The sequence below is a fragment of the Nomascus leucogenys genome, chromosome 6 (assembly GCF_006542625.1).
Source record: "Nomascus leucogenys isolate Asia chromosome 6, Asia_NLE_v1, whole genome shotgun sequence".
NCBI lineage: Eukaryota > Metazoa > Chordata > Mammalia > Primates > Hylobatidae > Nomascus > Nomascus leucogenys.
This window is the reverse complement of record NC_044386.1, coordinates 58,464,990-58,491,427: the sequence shown is the minus strand read 5'-3', so window position 1 is coordinate 58,491,427 and position 26,438 is coordinate 58,464,990. Positions and strand designations below refer to the sequence as shown.

Genomic DNA, 26,438 nt, shown 5'->3' with positions numbered 1-26,438 from the left:
AATCCCAGCTACTCAGGAGGCTGAGGCAGGAGAATTGCTTGAACCTAGGAGGCAGAGGCAGAGGCAGAAGTAAGCCAAGATCCTGCCACTGCATTCCAACCTGGGTGACAGAGAGAGACTCCATCTCAAAAACGAAAAAAACAAAAAACACTACAAAATCACCCAGCCCTCTCACCACCACTTACCATTCTCTCTGAGGTACCTAACAGGGTCCACAGAGCAGGCAGAGAACTCTAGTACCAAACTATCCCAGAATTCACTATACATCTATTTATTCAAATAAGAGTAAAAAAAAATCAATTTAAGCAAGTTCAACAAATACTATTCTCTCTGATAAAATATGTTAGGTTAACTGGGGAATATCAGGATGCTGGTCTGAGTATCATAAGCAAGTTCTGAAGAGTCAGTGGCAACTGCACCTGTAGGGTCTGAAAGCTGGGTTGTAGGGGTAGATACTTCAAGCTAGATACAGCAATTTTTTTCCTTTTCCTGAAACTAGGTTGTTTCCTTATCACATTATCCAACATCCAGGATGTGATATAATGTAGGAAGTCATCATAGGCACAGGGTCCTAAATCATAACCAGCTCAAGACACCCCAGCTCCATGTTCTACCTCTTTCTCCACTTGGTCTTCACTGATTACTACATCTAGGTTAATTTCTTTATCTTCTGAATTTCTACAGTAATTATTTGTTTAATCATTCAATTAATCACTTTACCAGGCCATACCTCAGATAGCACTTCTATTATTCCCTTGTATTTTTTAAATTAAAGACCTGTCCATGAAATAACTTGCTTTTAAACTGTCATGTTGCTTAACTTTCCATTGTCAATGTCCTATCCTGCTACAGAGAAACTAAGCCTCTTCAAAGAGATGGCCATTTGTTCTATTCTATTTCCTTGTGCCCCCCATAGCATTTGGCAAAGTGCTACCTTATAAATATAATCCTATATTTATTACTTTGCACATGTGAGCCATAATCCTTCTTTTATTTTATTTTTTTTTAATTTTTTGAGTTGGTAGTCTCACACCGTCGCCAGGGCTGGAGTGCAGTGGCATGATCTTGGCTCACTGCAACCTTTGCCTCCTGGGTTCAAGCAATTCTCCTGCCTCAGCCTCCCCAGTAGCTGAGCTTACAGGTGTGCGCCACCACGTCTGGCTAATTTTTGTATTTTTAGTAGAGATGGGGTCTCACCATGTTGGCCAGGCTGGTCTCAAACTCCTGATCACAGGTGATCCGCCCACCTCTGCCTCCCAAAGTGCTGGGATTCCAGGCGTGAGCCACCACACCCAGCCGATCCTGCTTTATTTTCATTTGGTGATGGGAAAGGAATACTACATGAAACTACAGGATGAATTCAAGATTTTTTAAAAGTTCCAGAAGTGGCCAGGGGCAGCGGCTCACACCTGTAATCCCAGCACTTTGGGAGGTCGAGGCAGGCGGATCATGAGGTCAGGAGTTTGAGAGCAGCCTGACCAACATGGTGAAACCCCGCTTCTACTAAAATTACAAAAATTAGCTGGGCATGGTGGCACGTGCCTGTAATCCCAGGGCATGGTGGCACGTGCCTGTAATCCCGGCTACTCAGGAGGCTGAGGCAGGAGAATCGCTTGAACCTGGGAGGCGGAGGTTGCAGTGAGCCAAGATCACTCCAGCCTGGGCAACAGTGTGAGACTCTGTCTCAAAAAAAAAAAAAAAAAAAAAAATTGATACTTATGATTCTTTATATTTTGTCCATTAAATAAAACCTAGTGTAGCTTTAAAAACTCATAAACAGTACCAAACAGATTTCTTTCTAACTAAGCACTGGTAGAGGTAGCTTCATGTTTTACCTCACAAAAAACCTTACCAAATGACAGAATAAAACATCTAGGCTGAACTAAATGTTCTTGCTTCTTAGTCTATTTCTATTCCTATAATGCCATTTAAACATTAATACAGCATTTTTTTAATTGGCCTGACAAAGCCCTAAGAAATTATCAAGGTTTATGAGGCAAAGAGACAGAGGCAGTTTAGTATGATTGGGGTACACAGATTACAAGAAGAACAGAGGTAAGGTCTGTGGAAGATTCTATTTTCCAACGACAGGCACAACAATATCATCCATTCCTGCTCTTCTTCAATGTGAAGAAAACCTTTCACACTGATGAAAACAATGTGACCTTGCTACTCCCACACAAAGAGGTAGAGTCCATTTTCCCCTTAACTGTTTCCATCAACAGAATAGGGCAAAGTGACACTGTGCCAGCTCTGAGGATTGCCCTTAACCATCCTGGGAGCTTCCATTTCCTGTCTCTTGAAAGCTAGCCACCATGTAAGAAATGGGACCATCTGGCTGGGCACAGTGGCTCACATCTGTAATCCCAGCACTTTGGGAGGTCGAAGCAGGTGGATCACCTGAGGTTGGGAGTTCCAGACCAGCCTGGCCAACATGGCAAAACCCTGTCTCTACTAAAAATACAAAAATTAGTCAGTGAGATGGCACGTGCGTGTAATCCCAGCTACTCAGGAGGCAGAGGCAGGAGAGTCGCTTGAACCTGGGAGGCGGAGGCTGCGGTGAGCTGAGATCACGCCACTGCACTCCAGCCTGGGCGACAGAGCAAGACTCTGTCTCAAAAAGAAAAAAAAAGAAATGGGACCACCCTGAGAAGCCACAGCCACGTGGAGATGCCCTAGAAAATGAGCCACCAGGTTGGGGGTTGGGGGTTGGGGGTGAAGAGCTAAGGAACCCCAAGATACCAGACAAGTGAGTGAAGAAACCATGTATAAATGGATCCTCTAACCGAAACAATCCTGCTAGTGCCACATGGCTAAGAGACAAATCACCGAGGCAAACTCTTCCCAAATTCCTATGGCACAAAACTGCTAAAACACCATCCATAACAATGAGCTTGTCATTTTTTTTTTAACTAAAAATGCCACTATGCCCTCCCAAATTTTGGAGATAAGTTCCTCAGATATATTAGTTCTAATTACCAGGACAAGGGAACCATGCCAATTAAGAGTTTCACTTGTCACCTTTTGATATGTCCACTGGAGAACAAACCAGCCTTAACACAGTGCTTACTATAATCCTCTCACCAAAGCAACACTCATGTCTGACTTACATAAAAGATTAGCAACTGCTGAATCTCCCTGCACCAGTCCATGATAATGACATAGTTTTCTTATATTTGGTCAAGTAAATTTTCAAAGCCTACTGACTTACCTAATCAGTAAAACACACTGTACCATACAAATAAAAAATATAAATTCTATTTCTAAAGGGTCTTATTTTTCCAATCTGTTCATAGATTAAGGAAACCATTAAAATAGCTTTGTGAAAAAAACTTTGGTGGACTGTGTAGCAATAAAAAATATTTAAATATATCCCAAACAAAAATAGTTCCTTTAAGAAACAAGTAGTATTAGAGAGATGGCAGATTCCAGGTCTAGGGAAAGAAAGCCATTGAAAGACTATTAGGATCCTGTCAAAAGAACTCAGAAGACAATGTGAAGTGTGTCCCCTTAGTCAAATAAGACAATTTAAACATTTATAAGGATAACTACCGTGGACTGAAATACGTCAAATTTAAATCCATGAATTATTAATTATACTAAAAAACAAATCTAATTGATCACTTTTGGAGAATGGCAAGAAACCAATTCATTGTTTTGAAAACTGATAAATTAAAAAAGAGAAGCAAGTATTTATCTTGTTTTCCTAATCAAATTGTACCTCAAGATAATCAAATAATTGATGATAAAAAAACTTGTCCTTATAGATACATTTCAACTAATAAATGAATTATGGAATATCACCAATTTGCAATCCCTAAGTAACAGACCTAGGCAATGATCATCAATAGTGTTAACACCACAAAAAAGAAAGACAGATGGACAATAAGATATATGCCTCCTAGTGAAGCCTCACAATAACATTTATGAAAAAAAGATGTCCCCATCTCAAAACAAATCTAAAGTCAGATCTAATCAAGCCTGTAGATACAACTACCAATTTACATGAAATACACAAGACAGAGAAACGTGTTAACCCCAAATGGAAGCAAATAGCAAAATCCAAACCATGGGAAAGTCTACAGACAAATCACCTAATTTCTTCAGTAAATAAATTGTAAGGAAAAAAAAAGAGCAATAAAGAGGAAGGAACCTAGAAATGAAAAGAAAATTAATGGCAACTAATTACAATATCCAGATTTTATTTGGATCTTGATTCAGGCTGTTCAAAATACTTTACAATCAGGAGAATGTGAAAACTAAAACTGTATTTGGTGATATTAAGAAATGATTACTTTTTTTTAGTACTACTACAGTATTTTATAACAGTAGAAAGTAGCTGAAAAATACTACATGCTAACAGACAAAATGATACACAATCTTGGGGGAGGAGTCAGCAGGGAAGAAATGATTATTTTTAAGGTATGATAATGGTATTATGATTATGTTTTTAAAAGTAAGTCATTATTTTTTAGAGATACATACTGAAGTATACACAGAAGAAATGCTAAGGTTAAATATCGCTTCAAAATATTCCGGGAGAGAGATGAAACAAAATTAATCATACATTGATGACTAACTTGAGTCATGAGTACATGGAGGTTCATTATATGTCTCTATTTTTTATGTATACTTACAATTTTCCTTAATAAAAAAAAAAGAGCAGCTGATTGTACTTTTTTTTTTTTTTTTTTTTTTTTTTTGAGACAGAGTCTCGTTCTGTCGCCCAGGCTGGAGTGCAGTGGTGCGATCTCAGCTCACTAGAAGCTCCGCCTCCCGGGTTCACGCCATTCTCCTGCCTCAGCCTCCTGAGTAGCTGGGACTACAGCCGCCCGTACCACGCCCAGCTAATTTTTTGCATTTTTTTTTTTTTAGTAGAGATGGGGTTTCACCATGTTAGCCAGGATGGTCTTGATCTCCTGACCTCATGATCCGCCTGCCTCGGCCTCCCAAAGTGCTGGGATTATAGGCGAGAGCCACTGCGCCCGGCCAGCTCATTGTACTTTCAAACACTGTATTTTTTTCATCTGTTCAAAAATTGAGTACTATACGAAGCAAGAGTAAGAATTAGGGTATAAACAGAGCTTAAGCATAGAAAAATAACTCTAAATAACTGCTTTAGGCATATAAGTAATGTATGTAATATTTCCTAATGAAATGCTATTTTTATCAGGATACCAAAAATTACCCCCCAATATGTATACACACACACACACACACACACACACACACACACACTCTCTAAGATGTACACTCACCACTTTCCATCTTTCTTTCACTATGATTCCAACACTCAGGATATCCGGCTGCTCTCCTCCCCCGCTCATTGCAATACACTGATACGGTAGAACAGCTACACAGGCATCCAGTTCCCAAGGGTGGTTTCCATTTAACCTAAAACAACAACAACAACAAAAAAATAGTAGCAGTATTTAGGGTTAACTAATCAACACAAATAACATTCCAGCATCAGGAAGCACTACTAATACTATACATTAATTAGGCTATTTTGTTGGGAAGAAGGGGAAAAAGACCCAGAAATGTTTAATGCGTATTTTTAAAACCACGTATCTTTCCATTACAGATGCCCAGTGAAATAGCTAGGCATTACAAAGACACCGTTAAAACACAGATATTATTTATAATAACTGAGATTGTTAGATTATAGGGCAAGCATGATGTCAATGGCACTTGAACTAGGTAGACAACTATCCTGAGTACAATATACTGCTAAAAAGACATAGTACCTAATTTACAACTGCTTATAGTTTGTAACTTGCAGCTTAATATCATTAGAGCTAATAGTATTTTAATGTTACAAAATGCACAGGAAATAAATACTAACAAATAAAAGGGTTGTTGACTAAACCTCATTCAATGACATTGTAAGAAAAAGAGGATACTAATAAGATGAACAGCATACCTGTAGAAAATGAAGATATAGCAGAAAAATATAGCCTAAAGGAGATGAAAACTGTAACCAGTCCAGGAATGAGAAAGATACTGATACAGAGTGACTTTCAAGATACATTGTTTAGTGAAAAAGGCAAGACAGTAAAGGGTTTATAGTGTGCTATACTTTGGAGAAAAAGGAGATAAATGTTGAGTATATTTAAGTATCTGCTTTTTTAAAAAGAAAGAAAAAAGGGAGAAATAAGCCAAAACTTAATGAAAATGATTGATTCTTTATAGCAGGAGTCAGCAAACTTTTTCAATACAGGTCTAGAGAGTAAATATTTCAGTCTCTAGGCTACATACTGTATTCTCTGTCATAGCTACTCAATTCTGCCACTGCGGCACAAAAGCCATACACAATTATGTAAACGAATGAGTATGGCTGTGCTCCAACAAAATCTTATTTACAAAAAAAAAAAAAAAGTGGGCCAAATTTGGCCTGCAGACTGTTTACCAACCTTTACTCAATAGCAAAAAAAAAGGCCAGGTGTGGTAGCTCACACCTGTAATCCCAGCATCTTGGGAGGCTGAGGCAAGAGGGTTGCTTGAGCCTGGGAGTTTGAGACCAGCCTAGCCAACATAGGGAGATCCCGTCTCTACAACAAATTTAAAAATTAGGCAGATGTGGTTGCACGTACTCGTAATCCCAGCTACTCAGGAGTCTGAGTGGGGAGGATCACATGAGCCTGGAAGGTTGAGGTTGCAGTGAGCTGTGAAGGTGCCACTGCACTCCAGCCTGGGTGACAGAACAAGACCCTGTCTCAAAAAAAAAAAAAAAAAGATGGAAGGGATAAGAAAGAAAGCCAGACTTCTGTGAATACATCTCGTGATATAGTTTTGATTTTTGAACCATGTAAATGTTTTACATATGATTAAAAAAAGTTCTAAACTCCAAATTCCAGAAAGGACCGTAACAACAAGTAATCATCAGAACTGGTGTTAAACCCATCCTAAGCCCATCAAAGGAAACTTTGAATGAGTGATATCACTTCAGCAAGTCACCAGTCAGCAACAGCCACAATTCATAACCACATTTACATAATAAAAGGTCAATCAATTCCTAAATACTCCTACTTCACCAATCCCTGAACTCCATAATTCTTCAAATCCTATTTAAGACCAGCAGTTTCTTTTCTTTTCTTTTTCCTTTTGAAACAAATTCTTGCTCTGTCACCTGGGTTGGAGTGCAGTGGTGCAATCATAGCTCATCATATCCTTGAACTCCTGGGCTCAAGCAATCTTCCCATCTCAGCCTCCCAAGGAGCTGGGACTATAGGCGCACACTACCACACCTGGAAAACATTGTTTGTTTGTTTACTTTTAGTAGACAGGGTCTCACTATGTTGCCCAGGTTGGTCTCAGATTCATGGCCTTGAGTGACCCTCCCACCTCAGCCTCCCAAAATGGTGGGATCATAAGCATGAACCACTGCACCGGGTCGGGCAGTTTGTTTCATTCAGAGAAATGATGTCCTACAATTATGGCTCTCCCTTGTATATCGCACAATAAATTTAGCATTTTGTTCAGAAAATGAATGATGGCATGTTCAAGACAAGAGACAAAAATTTTTAAAAACACTAAAAATAAAGGACAATCTCTAAAAATTCAAAACAAACTGAAACCAATAACCTACTGCAATCTGTTCCCCAAAAACCTATGGAACTAAAAAAATTAAAAAAAAATAATAACCCATTGCATCCATTGCATACTGTGTTTGTGCCACAGTCACACAGAAAACAATTACTTCAGCTGGGCATGGTGGCTCATACCTGTAATCCCAGCACTTTGGGAGGCCGAGACAGGTGGATCTCTTGAGGTCAGGAGTTCGAGACCAGCCTGGGCATTATGGCAAGACTCTGTCTCTACTAAAAATACAAAAATTAGGCCAGGCGTGGTGGCAGGTGCCTATAGTCCCAGCTACTCAGGAGGCTGACGCAGGAGAATGGCGTGAACCCGGGAGGCGGAGCTTGCAGTGAGCCAAGATTGTGCCACTGCACTCCAGCCTGGGTGGCAGAGCGAGACTCTGTCTCAAAAAAAAAAAAAAAAAAAATCAACATTCTCCACAGATTTTAAATAAGACTCAAATTAAAAAAAAAAAAAAAAAACTTTTAATGTTGAGCATACAATCCAAAATTACCAAGCACACAAGAACAAAGAATATCTCAATTTACATACGAAAGCACAATCAATAGATGCAAATGCCAACATGACATAGATTTAGGACTTATCAGGAAAAATGTTCCAAAAAATAAAGGTGAACACCCAAGAAATGAATAGAAAGATATAAAGTCTCAGTAAAGAAATAAGAGACATAAAGAAAGAAATTAAAATTTTAGGCCAGGTGCGGTGGCTCACGCCTGTAATCCTAGCACTTTGGGAGGCTGAGGCAGGCAGATCACAAGGTCAGGAGTTGCAGATCACAAGGTCAGGAGTTCAAGATCAGCCTGGCCAACATGGTGAAACCCCATCTCTACTAAAAATACAAAAATTAGCGGGCATGGTAGTAGGTGCCTGTAATCCCAGCTACTCAGGAAGCTGAGGCAGGCGAATCGCTTGAACCCAGGAGGTGGAGGTTGCAATGAGCCGAGATCGCACCATTGCACTCCAGCCTAGGCGACAGAACAAGACTCTGCCTCAAAAAAAAAAAAAAAAAAATTTAGAAGTGAAAAATACAGTAAATGAAATTTTAAAATTTCACTGGATGGGGTCAATAGAAAAATGGCAGTGTCAGAGTAAAGAGTCAGTAAACTGGAAGATAAATCTATAGAAATTATGCAATCTGAAGATAAAAGATTTTTATAAATGAATATAGACCCCAGGGACTAGTGGGACAATACCAAAGATTCTAATATTTGTGCCATTAGAGTCGTAAAAGAAGAGGTAACAGTTTAGGACAGAAAAAAATACAAAATGGCTAAAACTTCACAAATTTTGTGAAGGAAATAAAACAACAGATTGATGAAGCTGACTGAATACAATAAGCACAACACACACACACACACAAAACAACTCTTAAACATATCATAACCAAACTGCTGAAAATTAAACAGAAAAAAATATATACTTAAAAATAACTAGAAAACAGCCAGGCACGGTGGCTCACACCTATAACCCCAGCACTTCGTAAGGCTGAGGCAGGCAGATCACCTGAGGTCAGGAGTTCGAGACCAGCCTGGCCAGCATAGTGAAATCTCATCTCTACTTAAAATACAAAATATATATATATATATATATTAGCCAGGCGTGGTGGTGCATGTCTGTAAGCCCAGATACTCAGGAGGCTGAGGCAGAAGAATCACTTGGACCCAGGAGTCGGAGGTTGCAGTGAGCCAAGATTGCGCCATTGCACTCCAGCCTGGACAACACAGTGAGACTTCATCTCAAAATAATAATAACAATAATAATGATAACTAGATAAAAATAATATATCACTTATAGGATAACAGTGATTTGACTGACTGTGGATTTCTCATCAGAAATCATAAAGGCCAGCAAGAAATAGAAACACATATTTAAAGTACTAAAAGTAAAGAACTGTCAACCCAGAATTCTATATCCAGAGAAAATATCCTTCAGAGATTAGGACATTCTCAGATAAAGGAAAATTAAGACTATGTGTTGTCAGCAGACCTGCTCTTAAAGAATTGTCAAAGAAAGTTCTTCTGAGAAAACGGTAATTATAATACAGAAAAATCTGGAATAACAGGAAGAGCAATAGAAATCCAGGGAAGTATAAGAGCCTGATTTTCTCCTCTTGAGTTCTCAAAAATATGCTTCCAAGTTAAAAGCAAAAATTAAAAACTAGCTGAAGGGATTTCCAATGTAAACAGATACAACTCATAACACTACTTCAAAAAAAAGGTAGAGGGCTGGGCACAGTGGCTCACACCTGTAATCCCAACACTTTGGGAGGCTGAAGCGGGTGGATCACCTGAGGTCGGGAGTTCAAGACCAGCCTGACCAACATGGAGAAACCCCGTCTCTTGTAAAAATACAAAATTAGCCAGGTGTGGTGACACATGCCTGTAATCCCAGCTACTCGGGAGGATGAGGCAGGAGAATTGCTTGAACCCGGAAGGTGGAGGTTGCGGTGAGCCGAGATCGTGCCATTGCAATCCAGCCTGGGCAAGAAGAGCAAAACTCCATCTCAAAAAAAAAAAAAAGTAGAATGGTGAAGGGACTCATGTAAAGGGACTCATGATTGCGGTTAGGTTTCTGCATTATTTCAGGTAACGTAATATTCATATTATATAATATTTATAGAAAATATTTAATATTTAATGTAATAACTCTAAGTAGATGGTAAAAAGTAGATATATTGTAAGCCCTATAGCAACCGCTTTAAAAACTACACAAAGAGATATCAGGAAAAGCAAAAAAATAAAAAATAAAAAAATAAAGTGGAATACCAAAACATGTTAAGATAATCCAAAAGTAGGCAGAAAGAAACAGAAGAACAAAAATAAAGGGATAAACATAAAACAAATAATAGAATGGTTGACCTGAGTCCAAACTTACCTGTAATTACCTTAAGTATAAATGGCATAAACACACCACTGAAAAGACAGAGATTAGCAGGGTAAATATGATTCTATAAGAAACTCACTTCAAAAATAATATGTAGGTTAAAGTGAATATACTTAAATACCACTGAAAATAATAACAATAATAATATTATTATTATGTAGGTTAAAAGAAATGGGAAAAAGTATACCATGCAAATATTAACAAAAGGAAAGCTGGAGTTATCTATTATAATATCTGACAGTGTTGACTTCAGGGCAAAGAAAATCACTGGAGATAAAAAGAGATACAGAACCATGGAAGAGCCAATTTACAAAGAAATTATAAATATGTATGCACCTTAAAAAGACCATCAAAACACATGAAATAAAAATTAATGAACTGAAAGGAGAAACAGACAAATCGGTGGTTATAACTGGAGTAGACAAATCCATAGCTATAACTGAAGACTTCACTCCTGTCCCAAAGAAATAACTAGACAGAAAATTGGCAAGAATACAGAAGCTAAAACAGTACCATTAGGGTATAATTGTAAAATATATTTGGTTGTGATATTGCGACTTATATTAACAATAAGAAATATAAATATTTGGTCTTTGTCCCTGGTTCTTGTTCAGCACTCATAAAGCCCTTGTAATTTCTGAAGTGATTGGGGTGATAGGAGCATCTTTTGGTATAATATTTGGTTTTTATACTCGGTTCCTGAAATAGCTCCAGATAGATAAAAGATGATAGGAGTGGATTTTGTTATTCATAACAAGCCCCTTTCAACCACATCTGGGATTTTGTTAATGAGGTGACTTTAGGAAACCTTTAAAGAGAGATGGCTGGTTGCCAGGGGAACCAACCCTGTGATTAGAGGGCTGGAACTTTCGGCCCCACTCACAAGCTCTGGGGAGGAGAGAGATGCTGAAGGTTGAGTAGATTTCCAGTGGCTAATGGTTTAATCAATCATGCCTTAATGAAGTCTCCATTAAAAACACAAAAGGACAAGTTTTGGAAACTAATAAGTGTCAGGCCTCTGAGCCCAAGCTAAGCCATCATATCCCCTGTGACCTGCACGTATACATCCAGATGGCCTGAAGCAACTGAAGATCCGCAAAAGAAGTGAAAATAGCCTTAGCTGATGACATTCCACTATTGTGATTTGTTTCTCCCCCACCCTTAATAAGGTTCTTTGTAATCTCCCCCACCCTTAAGAAGGTTCTTTGTAATTCTTCCCACCCTTGAGAATGTACTTTGTGAGGTCTATCCCCTGCCCGCAAAACATTGCTCCTAACTCCACCACCTATCCCAAAACCTATAAGAACTAATGATAATCCCACCACCCTTGCTGACTCTCTTTTCGGACTCAGCCCACCTGTACCCAGGTGAAATAAACAGCCTTGTTGCTCACACAAAGCCTGTTTGGTGGTCTCTTCACAGAGACACGTGAGACATTTGGTGCCAAAGACCTGGGTCAGCAGGACTCCTTCGGGAGACCAGTCCCCTTTCCTCACCCTCACTCCGTGAAGAGATCCACCTACGACCTTGGGTCCTCAGAACAACCAGCCCAAGGAACATCTCACCAATTTTAAATCGGGTAAGCAGCCTCTTTTTACTCTCCAACCTCTCTCACTATCCCTCAACCTCTTTCTCCTTTCAATCTTGGCGTCACCCTTCAATCTCTCCTTCTCTTAATTTCAATTCCTTTCATTTCTGATAGAGACAAAGGAGACACATTTTATCCGTGGACCCAAAACTCCAGCGCCAGTCACGGACTCAGTAAGGCAGCCTTCCCTTGGTGTTTAATCATTGCAGGGATGCCTGCCTGATTATTCACCCATGTTTCAGAGGTATCTGACCACGCGAGGACGCCTGCCTTGGTCTTTCACCCTTAGCAGCAAGCACCCCCCGACCGCTTCTCTCCATGTTTCTACCCCCTTCTCCACTTTCCTGGGGGGCAAGCACTCCCCACCCCTTCTCTCCATGTCTCTACCCTTCTCTTTAAACTTGCCTCTTTCACTATGGGCAACCTTCCACCCTCCATTCCTCCTTCTTCTCCCTTAGCCTGTGTTCTCAAGAACTTAAAACCTCTTCAACTCTCGCCTGACCTAAAATCTAAGCGTTTTATTTTCTTCTGCAATACCGCTTGGCCCCAATACAAACTCAACAGTAGTTCCAAGTGGCCAGAGAATGGCACTTTCGATTTGTCTATCCTGCAAGATCTAGATAATGTTTGTCGAAAAATGGGCAAATGGTCTGAGGTGCCTGACATCCAGACAATCTTTTACACATTGGTCCCTCCCTAGTCTTTGTTCCCAATGAGATGCGTTCCAAATCTTTCTTCTTTCTGTCCTATCTGTTCCTTCAGTCTCCACCCCAAGCTCTGAGTCCTCTGAATCCTTCTTTTCTACAGACTCATCTGACCTCTCCCCTTCTCCCCAGGCTGCTCCTCGCCAGGTCCCAATTCTTCTTCAGCTTCTGCTCCCCCACCCTATAACCCTTCTATCACCTCCCCTCCCCACACCCGGTCTGGCTTACGGTTTCGTTCTGCGACTAGCCCTCCCCCACCTGCCCAACAATTTCCTCTTAAAGAGGTGGCTGGAGCTAAAGGCATAGTCAAGGTTAATGCTCCTTTTTTCTTTATCTGACCTCTCCCAAATCAGTTAGCATTTAGGCTCTTTTTCATCAAATACAAAAACCCAGCCCAGTTCATGGCCCGTTTGGCAGCAACCCTTAGATGCTTTACTGCCCTAGACCCAGAGGGGCCAGAGGCTGCCTTATTCTTAATATGCATTTTATTACTCAATCCACTCCCAACATTGGAAAAACTCCAAAAATTAGATTCCAGCCCTCAAACCCCACAACAGGACCTAATTAACCTCGCCTTCAAGGTGTACAGTAACAGAGAAGAGTTGCAATTACTTGACTCTGCTGTGAGAGAAAACCCCAGGCATATCTCCAGCACACAAAAACTTCAAAACGCCTAAGCCACAGTGGTCAGGCATTCCTTCAGGACTTCCTCCCCCAGGATCTTGCTTCAAGTGCCGGAAATCTGGCCACTAGGCCAAGGAATGCCCACAGCCTGGGATTCCCCCTAAGCCGTGTCCCATCTGTGAGGGACGCCACTGGAAACTGGACTGTCCGACTGGCCCAAGGCTCTGACTTACTCCTTCCCAGATCTTCTTGGCTTAGCGGCTGAAGACACACTGCCCAATCTCCTTGGAAGCCTCAGATGCTTTGGGTAACTCTTACAATGGAGGGTAAGTCCGTCCCCTTCTTAATCAATACGGAGGCTACCCACTCCACATTACCTTCTTTTCAAGGGCCTGTTTCCCTTGCCTTCATAAGTGTTGTGGGTATTGACAGCCAGGCTTCTAAACCTCTTTATACTCCCCAACACTGGTGCCAACTTCGAAAACATTCTTTAATGCACTCCTTTTTGGTTATCCCCACCTGCCCAGCTCCCTTATTAGGTTGAGACATTTTAACTAAATTATCTGCTTCCCTGACTGTTCCTGGGCTATAGCCACACCTCATTGCTGCCTTTTTCCCCAGTTAAAAGCCTCTGTCACATCCTCTCCTTGTATCTCCCCACCTTAATCCACAAGTATAGGATACCTCTACTTCCTCCTTGGCAACAAATGATGCACCCCTTACCATCCCATTAAAACCTAATCACCCTCACCCCGCTCAACGCCAATATCCCATCCCACAGCACACTTTAAAAGGATTAAAGCCTGTTATCACTTGCCTGTTACAGCATGGCCTTTTAAAGCCTATAAACTCTCCTTACAATTCCCCCATTTTACCTGTCCAAAAACCAGACAAGTCTTACAGGTTAGTCCAGGATCTGCACCTTATCAACCAAATTGTTTTGCCTATCCACCCCGCGGTGCCAAACCCATATACTCTCCTATCCTAAATACTTCCCTCCACAACCCATTATTCTGTTCTAGATCTCAAACATGCTTTTTTTTTTACTATTCCTTTGCACCCTTCAACCCAGCCTCTCTTCACTTTCACTTAGACTGACCCTGACACCCATCAGGCTCAGCAAGTTACCTGGGCTGTACTGCCACAAAGCTTCACAGATAGCCCCCATTACTTCAGTCAAGCCCAAATTTCTTCCTCATCTGTTACCTATCCCGGCATAATTCTCATGAAAACACACGTGCTCTCCCTGCTGATCGTGTCTGGCTAATCTCCCAAACCCCAATCCCTTCTATGAAATAACAACTCCTTTACTTCCTAGGCATGGTTAGTGCAGTCAGAATTCTTACACAAGAGCCAGGACTGCGCCCTGTAGCCTTTCTGTCCAAACAACTTGACCTTACTGTTTCAGCCTACCTCTCATCTCTGCGTGCAGCGGCCACCGCTGTTTTAATACTTTTAGAGGCCCTCAAAATCACAAACTATGCTCAGCTCACTCTCTACAGTTCTCATAACTTCCCAAATCTATTTTCTTCCTCATACCTGATGCATATACTTTCTGCTCCCCGGGTCCTTCAGCTATACTCACACTTTGTTGAGTCTCCCACAATTACCATTATTCCTGGCTCGGACTTCAATCCGTCCTCCCACATTATTCCTGATACCACACCTGACCCCCATGACTGTATCTCTCTGATACACCTGACATTCACTCCATTTCCCCATATTTCCTTCTTTCCTGTTCCTCACCCTGAACACACTTGGTTTATCGATGGCAGTTCCACCAGGCCTAATCGCCACTCACAAGCAAAGGCAGGCTATGCTATAGTAGCTTCCACATCTATCATTGAGGCTACTGCTCTGCCCCCTCTACTACCTCTCAGCAAGCCGAACTCATTGCCTTAACTCGGGCCCTCATTCTTGCAAAGGGACTATGCATCAGTATTTATACTAACCCCATATCCTGCACCACCATGCTGTTTTATGGGCTGAAGGATTTCCTCACTATGCAAGGGTCCTCCATCACTAATGTCTCTTTAATAGAAACTCTTCTCAAGGCCTCTTTTCTTCCAAAGGAAGCTGGAGTCATTCACTGCAAGGGCCATCAAAAGGCATCAGATCCCATCGCTCAGGGCAACACTTATGCTGATAAGGTAGCTAGAGAAGCGCTAGCGTTCCTACTTCTGTCCCTCATGGCCAGTTTTTCTCCTTCTCATTGGTCACTTCTATTTACTCTCCTACTGAAGTTTCCACCTATCAATCTCTTCCCACACAAGGCAAATGGTCCTTGGACCAAGGACAATATCTCTTTCCAGCCTCACAGGCCCATTCTATTGTCTTCATTTCATAATCTCTTCCATGTAGGTTATAAGCCACTAGCTCGCCTCTTAGAACCTCTCATTTCCTTTCCATCGTGGAAATCTATCCTCAAGGAAATCACTTCTCAGTGTTCCATCTGCTATTCTACTACTCCTCAGGGATTATTCAGGCCCCCTCCCTTCCCTACACATCAAGCTCAGGGATTTGCCCCCACCCAGGACTGGCAAATTGATCTTACTCACATGCCTTGAGTCAGGAAACCAAAATACCTCTTGGTCTGGGTAGACACTTTCACTGGATGGATAGAGGCCTTTCCCACAGGATCTGAGAAGGCCACCGTGGTCATTTCTTCCCTTCTGTCAGACATAATTCCTCAGTTTGGCCTTCCCACCTCTATACAGTCCAATAACAAACTGGCCTTTATTAGTCAAATCACCCAAGCAGTTTCTCAGGCTCTTGGTATTCAGTGGAAACTTCATACCCCTTACTGTCCTCAATCTTTAGGAAAGGTAAAACGGACTAATGGTCTTTTCCCAAAAACTCGCCAACCAAGCAAGTAATTACGCTGAACCCCCTTGGGCACTCTCTAATTGGATGTTTGGGTCCTCCCAATTCTTAATCCTTTAATATCTATTTTTCTCCTTCTTTTATTCGGACCTTGTATCTTCCGTTTAGTTTCTCAATTGATACAAAAACCGCATCCAGGCCATCACCAATCATTCTGTACGACAAATGCTCCTTCTAATAACCCCACAATATCACCCCTTACCCCAATATCTTCCTTCAACTTAATCTCTCCCACTCTAGGTTCCCATGCCACCCCAATCCCACTCGAAGCAGCTGTGAGAAACATCGCCCATTATCTCTCCATACCACCCCCAAAATTTTTTGCCACTCCAACACTTCACTTTTTGTTTTATTTTTCTTATTAATATAAGAAGACAGGAATGTCAGGCCTCTGAGCCCAAGCTATGCCACCATATCCCCTGTGACCTGCACGTATATGTCCAGATGGCCTGAAGCAACTGAAGATCCACAAAAGACATGAAAATTGCCTTACATGATGACATTCCACCATTGTGATTTGTTTCTCCCCCACCCTTAAGAAGGTTCTTTGTAATTCTCCCCACCCTTGAGAATGTACTTTGTGAGATCCACCCCCTGCCTGCAAAACATTGCTCCTAACTCCACCGCCTATCCCAAAACCTGTAAGAACTAATGATAATCCCACCACCCTTGCTGACTCTTTTTGGACTCAGCCTACCTGCACCCAGGTGAAATAAACAGCCTTGTTGCTCACACAAACCTGTTTGGTGGCCTCTTCACACGGACATGAGACAATAAGCATATCCATATGTTGTGAGGGTAGTGTATCCTAACTTCATGAGGAAAGAAACTCCTGCTCTGAGGATCCTTCCAGACTTTGCCCTATGTATCTCTTCATCTGTATCCTCGTTTATATCCTTATTAGATAATAAACCAGTAAGCATAAATAAAGTGTTTCCCTGAGTTCTGAGAGCCATTCTAGCAAATTGCACTTCTCTGTCATTTGCCAGAAGTATTCAGTATAGTAGTAAGAACAGTTTATTTTTTCCTATCTTACATTTTGGTGTCAGAGAATTGGTATTCATCTCCAAATTCCTGGCAGTGCTTGGAATTTCCTAAGTGACATGAATGCCTTTGTTATGCTAATGAAGTGACTCCAAGCTTCAGGATGGGGGCTGTCACCTGAAAGCATATGACTACATGACTAGAACTTTCATCTCCACCTCCCAACTTGCAGGAAAAGAGTTACTAGTGATTAAGTTCAATCACATGGCCAATGATTTAATCAACCATGCCTATGTAATAAGCTCTTTTTGTTTGTTTTTTGAGATGGAGTCTCACTCTTCTTGCCCAGGATGGAGTGCACTGGTGCGATCTCGGCTCACTGCAACCTCCGCCTCCCGGGTTCAAGCAATCCTCCCGCCTCAGCCTTGTGAGTAGCTGGGATTACAGGTTTGCGCCACCACACCTGGCTAATTTTTTTGTATTTTTGGTAGAGATGGGGGTTTTACCATGTTTGGCCAGGCTGGTCTCGAACTCCTGACCTCAGGTGATCCACCCGCCTCGGCCTCCCAAAGTGCTGGGATTACAGGCATGAGCCACCACGCTGGGCATTTTTTTTTTTTTTTTTTAAGAGATGGGGTCTCACTGTCGCCCAGGCTGGAGTGCAGTGGTGTAAACATAGCTCATTACAGCCTCGAACTCCTGGGCTCAAGCAGTCCTCCTATCTCAGCTTCCCAAGTAGCTAGACTACATGCATGTGCCACCACACCCAGTTCATTTTACTTTTTGTAGAGACAGGGTCTGGGTATGTTGCCCAAGCTGGTCTTGAACTCCCAGACTCAAGCAATCCTCCCACCTCAGTCTCTTGAAGTGCTGGGATTACAGGCAAGAGCCACTGTGCCCAGCCCTGAACTCTGTATATTAAAAACTCTGTAAATCTTAAATTCAGCTGGATAAAAAAGAAAAAAAAAAACAAAAAACTCTGAACAACAAGGCTCAGGGAGCTTCCTGGTTGATGAACATACTGATGTACCAAGAGGGTGGTGCACCCTGGCTCCACAAGTATAGAAGCTCCCGTGCTTGGGAGCCTTACAAACTTATCATATAGTCCTCTTCATCTGATTGTTCATTTGTATCCTTTATAATAAAAAGGTAATTTTAAGTATAGCACTTTCATGAACTCTGTGAGTCATTCTAAGCAAATTATTAAACCCAAGGGGATTGTGGGAAGGCCCAAACTTATACTCAACCAGGGAAAATTTGAGTGGCTTGTGGCTCCAGTCTGAAGTGAAGGCAGCTTTGTGGGACTGAGCCCTGTAACCTGTGAGGTCTGCATTAACTTGAAGCAATTAGTGACAGAACTAAAGTGAATTATAGGACACCCAGATGATGTCAGTGAACTTAATCAAACACAACCACCAAACAACTGGAACTGACATTTATAGAACACTCCACCCAACAAAAGCGGAATACACATTCAAACTCACAAGGAACGTACACCAAGAGACTATATAATATCCCAGGTCACAAAACAAATTTTAGCAAATTTAAAAGAACTGAAATAAGTTCTTTTAATACTATGTTCTCTGATAACAAGCTAGTATATTCTAGCTTAATGTTATTAAGCTAGAAATCAATAACGGCAAGATAACAAGAATACAAACACTTGGAAATTAAACTGTAACAACAGGGCAAGGTGCCTGATTTTTATATAAATAACACTTTATTGGAACTAAGCCATGCTCATTCATTTATATGTTGTGTATGGCTGATTTTATACTACTAGGGCAGAGTTAAATAACTGCAACACAGATGGTATTACACTTAGGCCTAACATATTTATTATTTGGACCTTTAATAAAATGTTTGGCTGGGCACAGGGGCTCGCACCTGTAATCGCAGCATTTTGGGAGGCCGAGGCAGGTGGATTGCTTGAGCTCAGGGGTTCAAGACCAACCTAAGCAAAATGGCAAGACACTGTCTCCACAAAAAATATAAAAATTAGCCAGGTGTGTGGCACTCATCTGTGATCCCAGCTACTCAGAAGGCTGAGGTGGGAAGATCACTTGAGCCAGGAAGTTGAGGCTGCAGTGAGCTGGGATTGCAAGACTGAACTCTAGCCTGGATGACAGAGCAAGACCCTGTCTCAAAAAAAAAAAAAAAAAAAAAAAAAAAGCTGGGCACAGTGGCTGACGCCTGTAATTTCAGCACTTTGGGAGGCTGAGGCAGGCGGATCACCTTAGGTCAGGAGTTCAAGACCAGCCTGGTCAATATGGTGAAACCCTGTCTCTACTAAAAATACAAAAATTAACCAGGCGTGGTGGTGTGTGCCTGTAATCCCAGCTACCTGGGAGGCTGAGGCAGGAGAATCTCTGGAACCCAGGAGGCGGGGGATGCAGTCAGCCGAGATCATGCCACTGCGTTCCAGCCTGGGTGACAGAGCAAGACTCTGTCTCAAAAAAAAAAAAAAAAAAAGAAAGAAAGAAAGAAAAAAAAAAGAAAATGTTTGCCAATGCCTGTTCCAAATAAGCCATGGTTAAAGACAAAGTCCCCAGGCAAATTAGAAAATATTTGAATTGAACAAAAAGGAAAATAAAACATATGGTATGCACCTAAAGCAATGGTTAGAGGAAAAACTATAGCACTGAAAGCTTATATTAAAAATGAGGCCAGGTACAGTGGCTTAGGCCTGTAATCCCAACACTTTGGGAGGCCAAGGCAGGAGGACTTGAGGCCAGGAGTTCAAGACCAGCCTGGGCAACCTATCAAGACCCTGTTACTACAAAAATTTTTTTTAAAAACTTAACTGCATGTGGTGGGTGCCTGTAGTCCTAGCTACTCAAGAGGCTGAGGTGGGAGGATAATTTAAGCACAGAACGTTGAGGCTCTGATGAGGTATGATCGCTCCATTGCACTCCAGCCTAGGTGAAAGAGATGCTGTCTCTTAAAATATATATATAATACTAAAATAATTTTTAAATTGAAAATAAGTGAGAAAGTTTCAAATTAAAACTATAAGCTTCCACCTAGGGGAAAACAAACAAACAAACTAAACTCAAAACAAGCAGAGGAAACAAAAGACAAAATAATAATGATGAAATTAAAACCAGAAATGTCATAGAAAAAAAAAATCAATGAGACCAAAAGCCAGCTCTTTATAAAGATCAATACAATTTATAACCTTTTAGGAAAACTGGGAAAAAAGAACTCACAAATAATCAATATTAGGAATGAAACAGGGGTTATCACTATAGACTCCACAGACATAAATATATAATTAGGAAACATAATGAACAACATTATACACAAAAAGTGAATACAGACAACCATCAAAAACTACAAACTACCACAATTCACCCAAGGTGAAAGGGACCTCCTTAATAGTCCTACTAAAAAAATATAGGCATGATATGGTTTGGCTGTGTCCCCACCCAAATCTCATCTTGTAGTTCCCATAATCCCCACATCATGGGAGGGATCTAGTAGGAGGTAACTGAATCATGGGGGCGGCTACCCCCTTCTCATGATGGTGAGTGAGTCTCACGAGATCTAATGGTTTTATAAAAGGCAGTTCCCCTGCACATGCTCTCTTACCTGCTGCCATGTAAGACGTGTCTTTGTTCCTCCTTTGCATTTCACTATGATTGTGAGGCTTCCCCAGTCATATGGAACTATGAGTCCATTAAACCTCTTTTTCTTTACAAATTACCCAATCTCAGGTAAGTCTTTATTAGCAGTGTGAGAACGGACTAATACAGGCCTAGATTTTTATTCCAATGGCAAATTCTACTAAACATTTAAAGAAAAAATGAAACAAATTTTATACAATCTCTCCAAAAAAGAGGAGGAAAAAACACTTCCCATCTCATTTTATGAGTCCAGCACTAACCTGATCTTAAAATTAGTCAAAGGATGGGCATTGTGGCTCATGTTTGTAATCTTAGTACTGTGGGAGGCGAAGGTGGGTGGATTGCTTGAGCCCAGGAGTTTGAGACCAGCGTAGGCAATATGGTAAAACCCCATCTCTACAAAAAATACTAAAAATTAGCTGGACATGGTGATGCACACCTGTAGCCTCAGCTACTCAGGAGGCTAAAGTGGGAAGATCACCTGAGTCCAGGGAGGTAGAGGTTGCAGTGAGCCAAGATACCATCACTGCACTCCAGGCTGGGCAGCAGAGTGAGACCTGTCTCAAAAAGAAAACAAAAAATAACAGACCCATATCCCTTATAAACATAGACATGAAAATTCCTCATAAAGTAGTAGCAAACTGAATCCAGCAATACATAAAATGAATAATAGACCACAATCCGGTATGGTTTATCCTGGGGATGCAAGGCTGACTCAATATTCAAAAATCAATTCATGCAGTACAGCAGATTAATAGTCTAAAAATGAAAACCACATGACCTATCATTTGATACAGGAGAAGCATTTGACAAAATTCAATATTCATTCACAGTATAAAACTCTCAGCAAACTAGGAATAGAAGAGAATTTTCTAAACCTGATAAAGGGCATCTAAAAAAACAAAGTTCACACAAACTGTCAGTTTTAACACAATTCCAATTGAAATCTAAGCAGAATGTTTCATATAAATAAGCTGACTCTAAAATCTATGTGGATAAACAAAAATTACCCAAATCTTTATTAAAAAATAAAGTTGGAGGAAACACACTACATGATTTTAAGTCTTACTGTATAAAGCTACAGTAATCAGATCAGTGAGCTATCTGCAAAAGGATAAAAATATAAACAAATGAAACAGAAAAACAGTCCATTGAGGGTAGAGGGTAGGAAGTGGGTCAGGATCAACAAACTACCTATTGGATACTATGTGTATTACCTGGGTGACAAAATAATCTGTACACCAAACCACTAAGACACAGATTTACCCATGGAACAAATCTACCCATGTACCCCTTGGACCTAAACTAAAAGTCAGAAAGAAAAAAAAAAAAGAACCTATACATCAAAAAGATTTTTTTTTTTTTTTTTTTTGAGATGGAGTCTCGCTCTGTCGCCCAGGCTGGAGTGCAGTGGCGTGATCTTGGCTCACTGCAAGTTCCACCTCCCGGGTTCACGCCATTCTCCTGCCTCAGCCTCCCAAGTAGCTGGGACTACAGGCGCCTGCCACCATGTCCGGCTAATTTTTTGTATTTTTAGTAGCGATGGGGTTTCACCGTGTTAGCCAGGATGGTCTTGATCTCCTGACCTTGTGATCCACCCGCCTCAGCCTCCGAAAGTGCTGGGATTATAGGCGTGAGCCACCGCACCCGGCCATCAAAAAGATTCCATTACCACTATCTAATCCCAGAACATTTTCACCATCCCAAAACAAAACCCCATACCCATTAGCAGTCACTCCCCATTCCCTTCTTCTCTCAGCCCCTGGCAATCACTAAATCTTTCTGTCTGTATGGATTTGCCTATTCTGGGCTAAATGATATTTGACAAAGATGCAAAGGCAATTCAATACAGAAAAGACAGGCCGGGTGTGGTGGCTCACATCTGTAATCCCAACACTTTGGGAGGCCGAGGCCTCAAGTGGATAACCTGAGGTCAGGAGTTCGAGACCACCCTGACCAACATGGAGAAACCCCGTCTCTACTAAAAATACAAAATTAGCTGGCTATGGTGGCACATGCCTGTAATCCCAGCTACTTGGGAGGCTGAGGCAGGAGAATCGCTTGAACCTGGGAGGCAGAGGTTGCAGTGAGCTGAGATCGTGCCATTACACTCCAGCCTGGTGACAGAGCAAAACTCTGTCTCAAAATAATAATAATAATAGTAATAATAATAATACAGAAAAGATAGTCTTTTCAACAAATTATGTTGAAACAATTGTATTGCCATATGTAAAAAACAGAACCTCTGTCTAAATCTCACACTTTACACAAAATGTAACTCACAATGTATCATAGACCTAAATGTAAATATACAACTTCTAGGGCAGGCATGGTGGCTCACACCTGCAATCCCAGCACTTTGGGAGGCTGAGGAAAGACTATCGCTGGAGGCCAGGAGTTTAAGAACAGCCTGAGAAACATAGCAAGACCCCATTTCTACAAAAGATTAAAATAAAAACAATTAGCCAGGCATAGTGGTACGTGCCTGTAGTCCCAGCTACTGGGAGGCTAAGGCAAGAGGATCACTTAGAGGCCAGGAAGTCAAGGCTGCAGTGAGCCATGATCACACCACTGCACTCCAGCATGGGCAACAGAGTGAGACCCTGTCTCCAAAAAAATAAAATAAATAAATAAAAGATTTAACATGTAATAGGTTTACTATTATTAAAAATTTTTTTAATTTTTTAAGGTTTAGTTTTTTTGTTTTGTTTTGAGACAGTCTTGCTCGTCGCCCAGGCTGGAGTGCAATGGCATGATCTCAGTTCACTGCAACCTCCGCCTCCCGAGTTAAAGCGATTCTCCTGCCTCAGCCTCCCTAGTACCTGGGATTACAGAAGCCCGCCACCACACCTGGCTAATTTTTGTATTTTTAGTAGAGACAGAGTTTCGCCATATTGGCCAGGCTGGTCTTGAACTCTTGACCTCGTGATCCGCCCGCCTCGGCCTCCCAAAGTGGTGGGATTACAGGTGTGAGCCACTGCGCCTGGTCAGTTTTAGTTTTTAATATAGTAACTATCAATAGATATAAATCTATGTTAAAGAAAAAGAATCTTTAGAGAACCAATAATTTTTAAGATTAGTAAGAAGTCCTGAGAGTTTGGGAATGGCTAGATTATGTAATAGAGATCTATAATCTTTTTTTTTTACTATTAATAATCTTGATTTATGGTATATATTTGAATGAGTGAACACTTTTTAAATACTCTACTATCTGAAGTTTTACCAATCATTCTTTCAATAAACAAACATTTGACAAGAACACCGACAATAGCTGAAGGAAATATGAGATGAGTAAGTCATGCTCCCTAGCCTTTTAGACAGGGTGGGAAAAAGATCTGATCTCCAGGGCAGCCTGACACACTAAGTTGAGAAGGATCCTGAAGCAAAGTCTGGGCTAAAAGGAAAGGATGCCATTATTGGTTAGTCGGTCTTGGAAGGACAATGGCAACATTCATCCATTCGACAAGTATTTATTGAGAACATATGATGTGTTTTAGGCATTTTTCTTTAGAATAAATTCACAAGGAAAACCCATACAAGACAGGAGACAATGATAAAAATTTGCAAGTTGGACAGAAGATGTACAAGAGTTAACTTACTTAATGAATCTGAGAAAACTGAACTTATACCAGTAGTGGTACACACACACACACACACACGGAACTTCCAATCAGCTTCACTACTCTTAAAAAAAGAGATAACCATCCAGGCACAGTGGCTCATGGCAGTAATCCTAGCACTTTGGGAGGCCAAGGCAGGCAGATCCGTTGAGCCCAAGAGTTTGAAATCAGCCTGGAAAACTTGGTGAAACTCCGTATCTATAAAAAGTATAAAAAATTAGCCAGGTGTGATGGTGCATGCCTGTTGTCCCAGCTACTTAGGAGGCTGAGCCAGGGATGTCGAGGCTAACTGCTTATGATGGCCTTCTCAAGTAAATGGGTAAGGGGATGACAAACAACTCCTCAAATAAGTAATCAAGGTTCAAGTTGTCATGATAATGGTCATTTAAACCACTCATTTTGCCATAACTGATCCATGACCAGACCAAACAGAAAATACTACACTTCTGGCCAGGTGCAGAGGCTGATACCTGTAATCCAGCACTTTGGGAGGCTGAGGCAGGAGGATCACCTGAGATCAGGAGTTTGGGACCAACGTGGCGAAACTCTGTCTCTAAAGAAAATACAAAAAATAGCCAGTCACGGTAGCATGCACCTGTAGTCCCAGCTACTCGGGAGGCAGAGGTTGCAGAGAGCCAATCGCGCCACTGCACTCCAGCCTGGGCAGCAGAGTGAGACTCTGTCTCAAAAAAAAGAAAAAAAAAAAAAGCATTGACAGAGTCATAATAACTTAAACTCTGAGTACTGGCCTAACCAAAATTAAACTCTGAGTACTGGCCTAAACTCTGACTACTGGCCTAACCAAAATTAAGATATAACATTATTGGAAAAATAAAAGGATCTAACTGTGCATGTGTAGTAGGAATGAGATGGGCAGCGAAAAAGTTAAATCATCTTCCATAGTGGAAAGCTGATACATAATGACTAAAACTGAAAAATTAATCAGTAGTAACACAAGCATCTTAGTTTGAGATGTGGAGGTAAATACCAAAAGTACTGAAAGTGAATACTTCCCAAAGGATGAAAATGGGACACAGTGGAGAAGCCAGAAGACTCCTTTTTTAATAACAACTTATATATAACCATTAAACTTTTAAAATTATGTGCTGTTAAAACTCTAATAATAAAAACTAAATTTAAAAAGCAATTTGTAGAATTTTTTTTGGCAGGGGAGAGAGAGAGGGTCTCACTCTGTCACCCAGGCTGGAGTGCTGTGGTGTGATCTCAGCTCTCTGAAAACTCCACCTCCTGGGCTAAAGCATTCCTCCTACCTCAGCCTCTTGAGAAGCTGCAACTACAGGCACATGTCACCTTGCCTGGCTAATTTTTTTCATATCTTTTTTTGTAGAGATGGGTTTTACTATGTTGCCGAGGCTGGTCTCGAACTCATGAGCTCAAGCGATCTGCCTGCCTCAGACTCCCAAAGTGCTGGGATTACAGGCGAGAGCCACTGTGCCTGGCAAATTTATAGAACATTTAAACATAAAAAGTTTCTCACACCTGTAATCCCAGGACTTTTGGAAGCCAGGGTAGACGGATCACTTGAGGTCAGGAGTTCAAGACCAGCCTGGCCAACATGGTGAAACCCCATCTCAACTAAAAATACAAAAATTAGCCAGGTGTGGCCGGGCATGGTGGCTCACGCCTGTAATCTCAGCACTTTGGGAGGCCGAGGCAGGTGGATCACGAGGTCAGGAGATCGAGACCATCTCGGCCAACATGGTGAAACCCCGTCTCCACTAAAATACAAAGAAATTAGCCAGGCGTGGTGGTACATGCCTGTAATCCCAGCTACCTGGGAGGCTGAGGCAGGGGAATCACTTGAACCCGGGAGGTGGAGGTGGCAGTGAGCTGAGATCTGTCACTGCACTCCAGCCTGGTGACAGAGCAAGACTCCATATAAAAAAAGAAAAAAATTAGCCAGGTG

At 41.3% G+C, this 26,438-nt stretch overlaps 1 protein-coding gene across 3 annotated transcripts in view; it reads right to left on the bottom strand.

Moving 5' to 3' along the window:
• TTBK2 (tau tubulin kinase 2) overlaps positions 1-26,438 on the bottom strand; it is a 182,220-nt gene that overhangs the window by 135,067 nt on the left and 20,715 nt on the right. For 2 of the 3 annotated variants that reach the window (XM_003266784.4, XM_030814219.1), the window contains exon 2: positions 5,259-5,394. In XM_003266784.4, the coding sequence (XP_003266832.2) occupies positions 5,259-5,327 (69 nt within the window). In that variant the 5' untranslated portion in view covers positions 5,328-5,394. Of the gene's footprint in view, positions 1-5,258; positions 5,395-26,438 lie in introns of those variants that run through there. The other variant, XM_030814220.1, reaches the window with a different exon arrangement.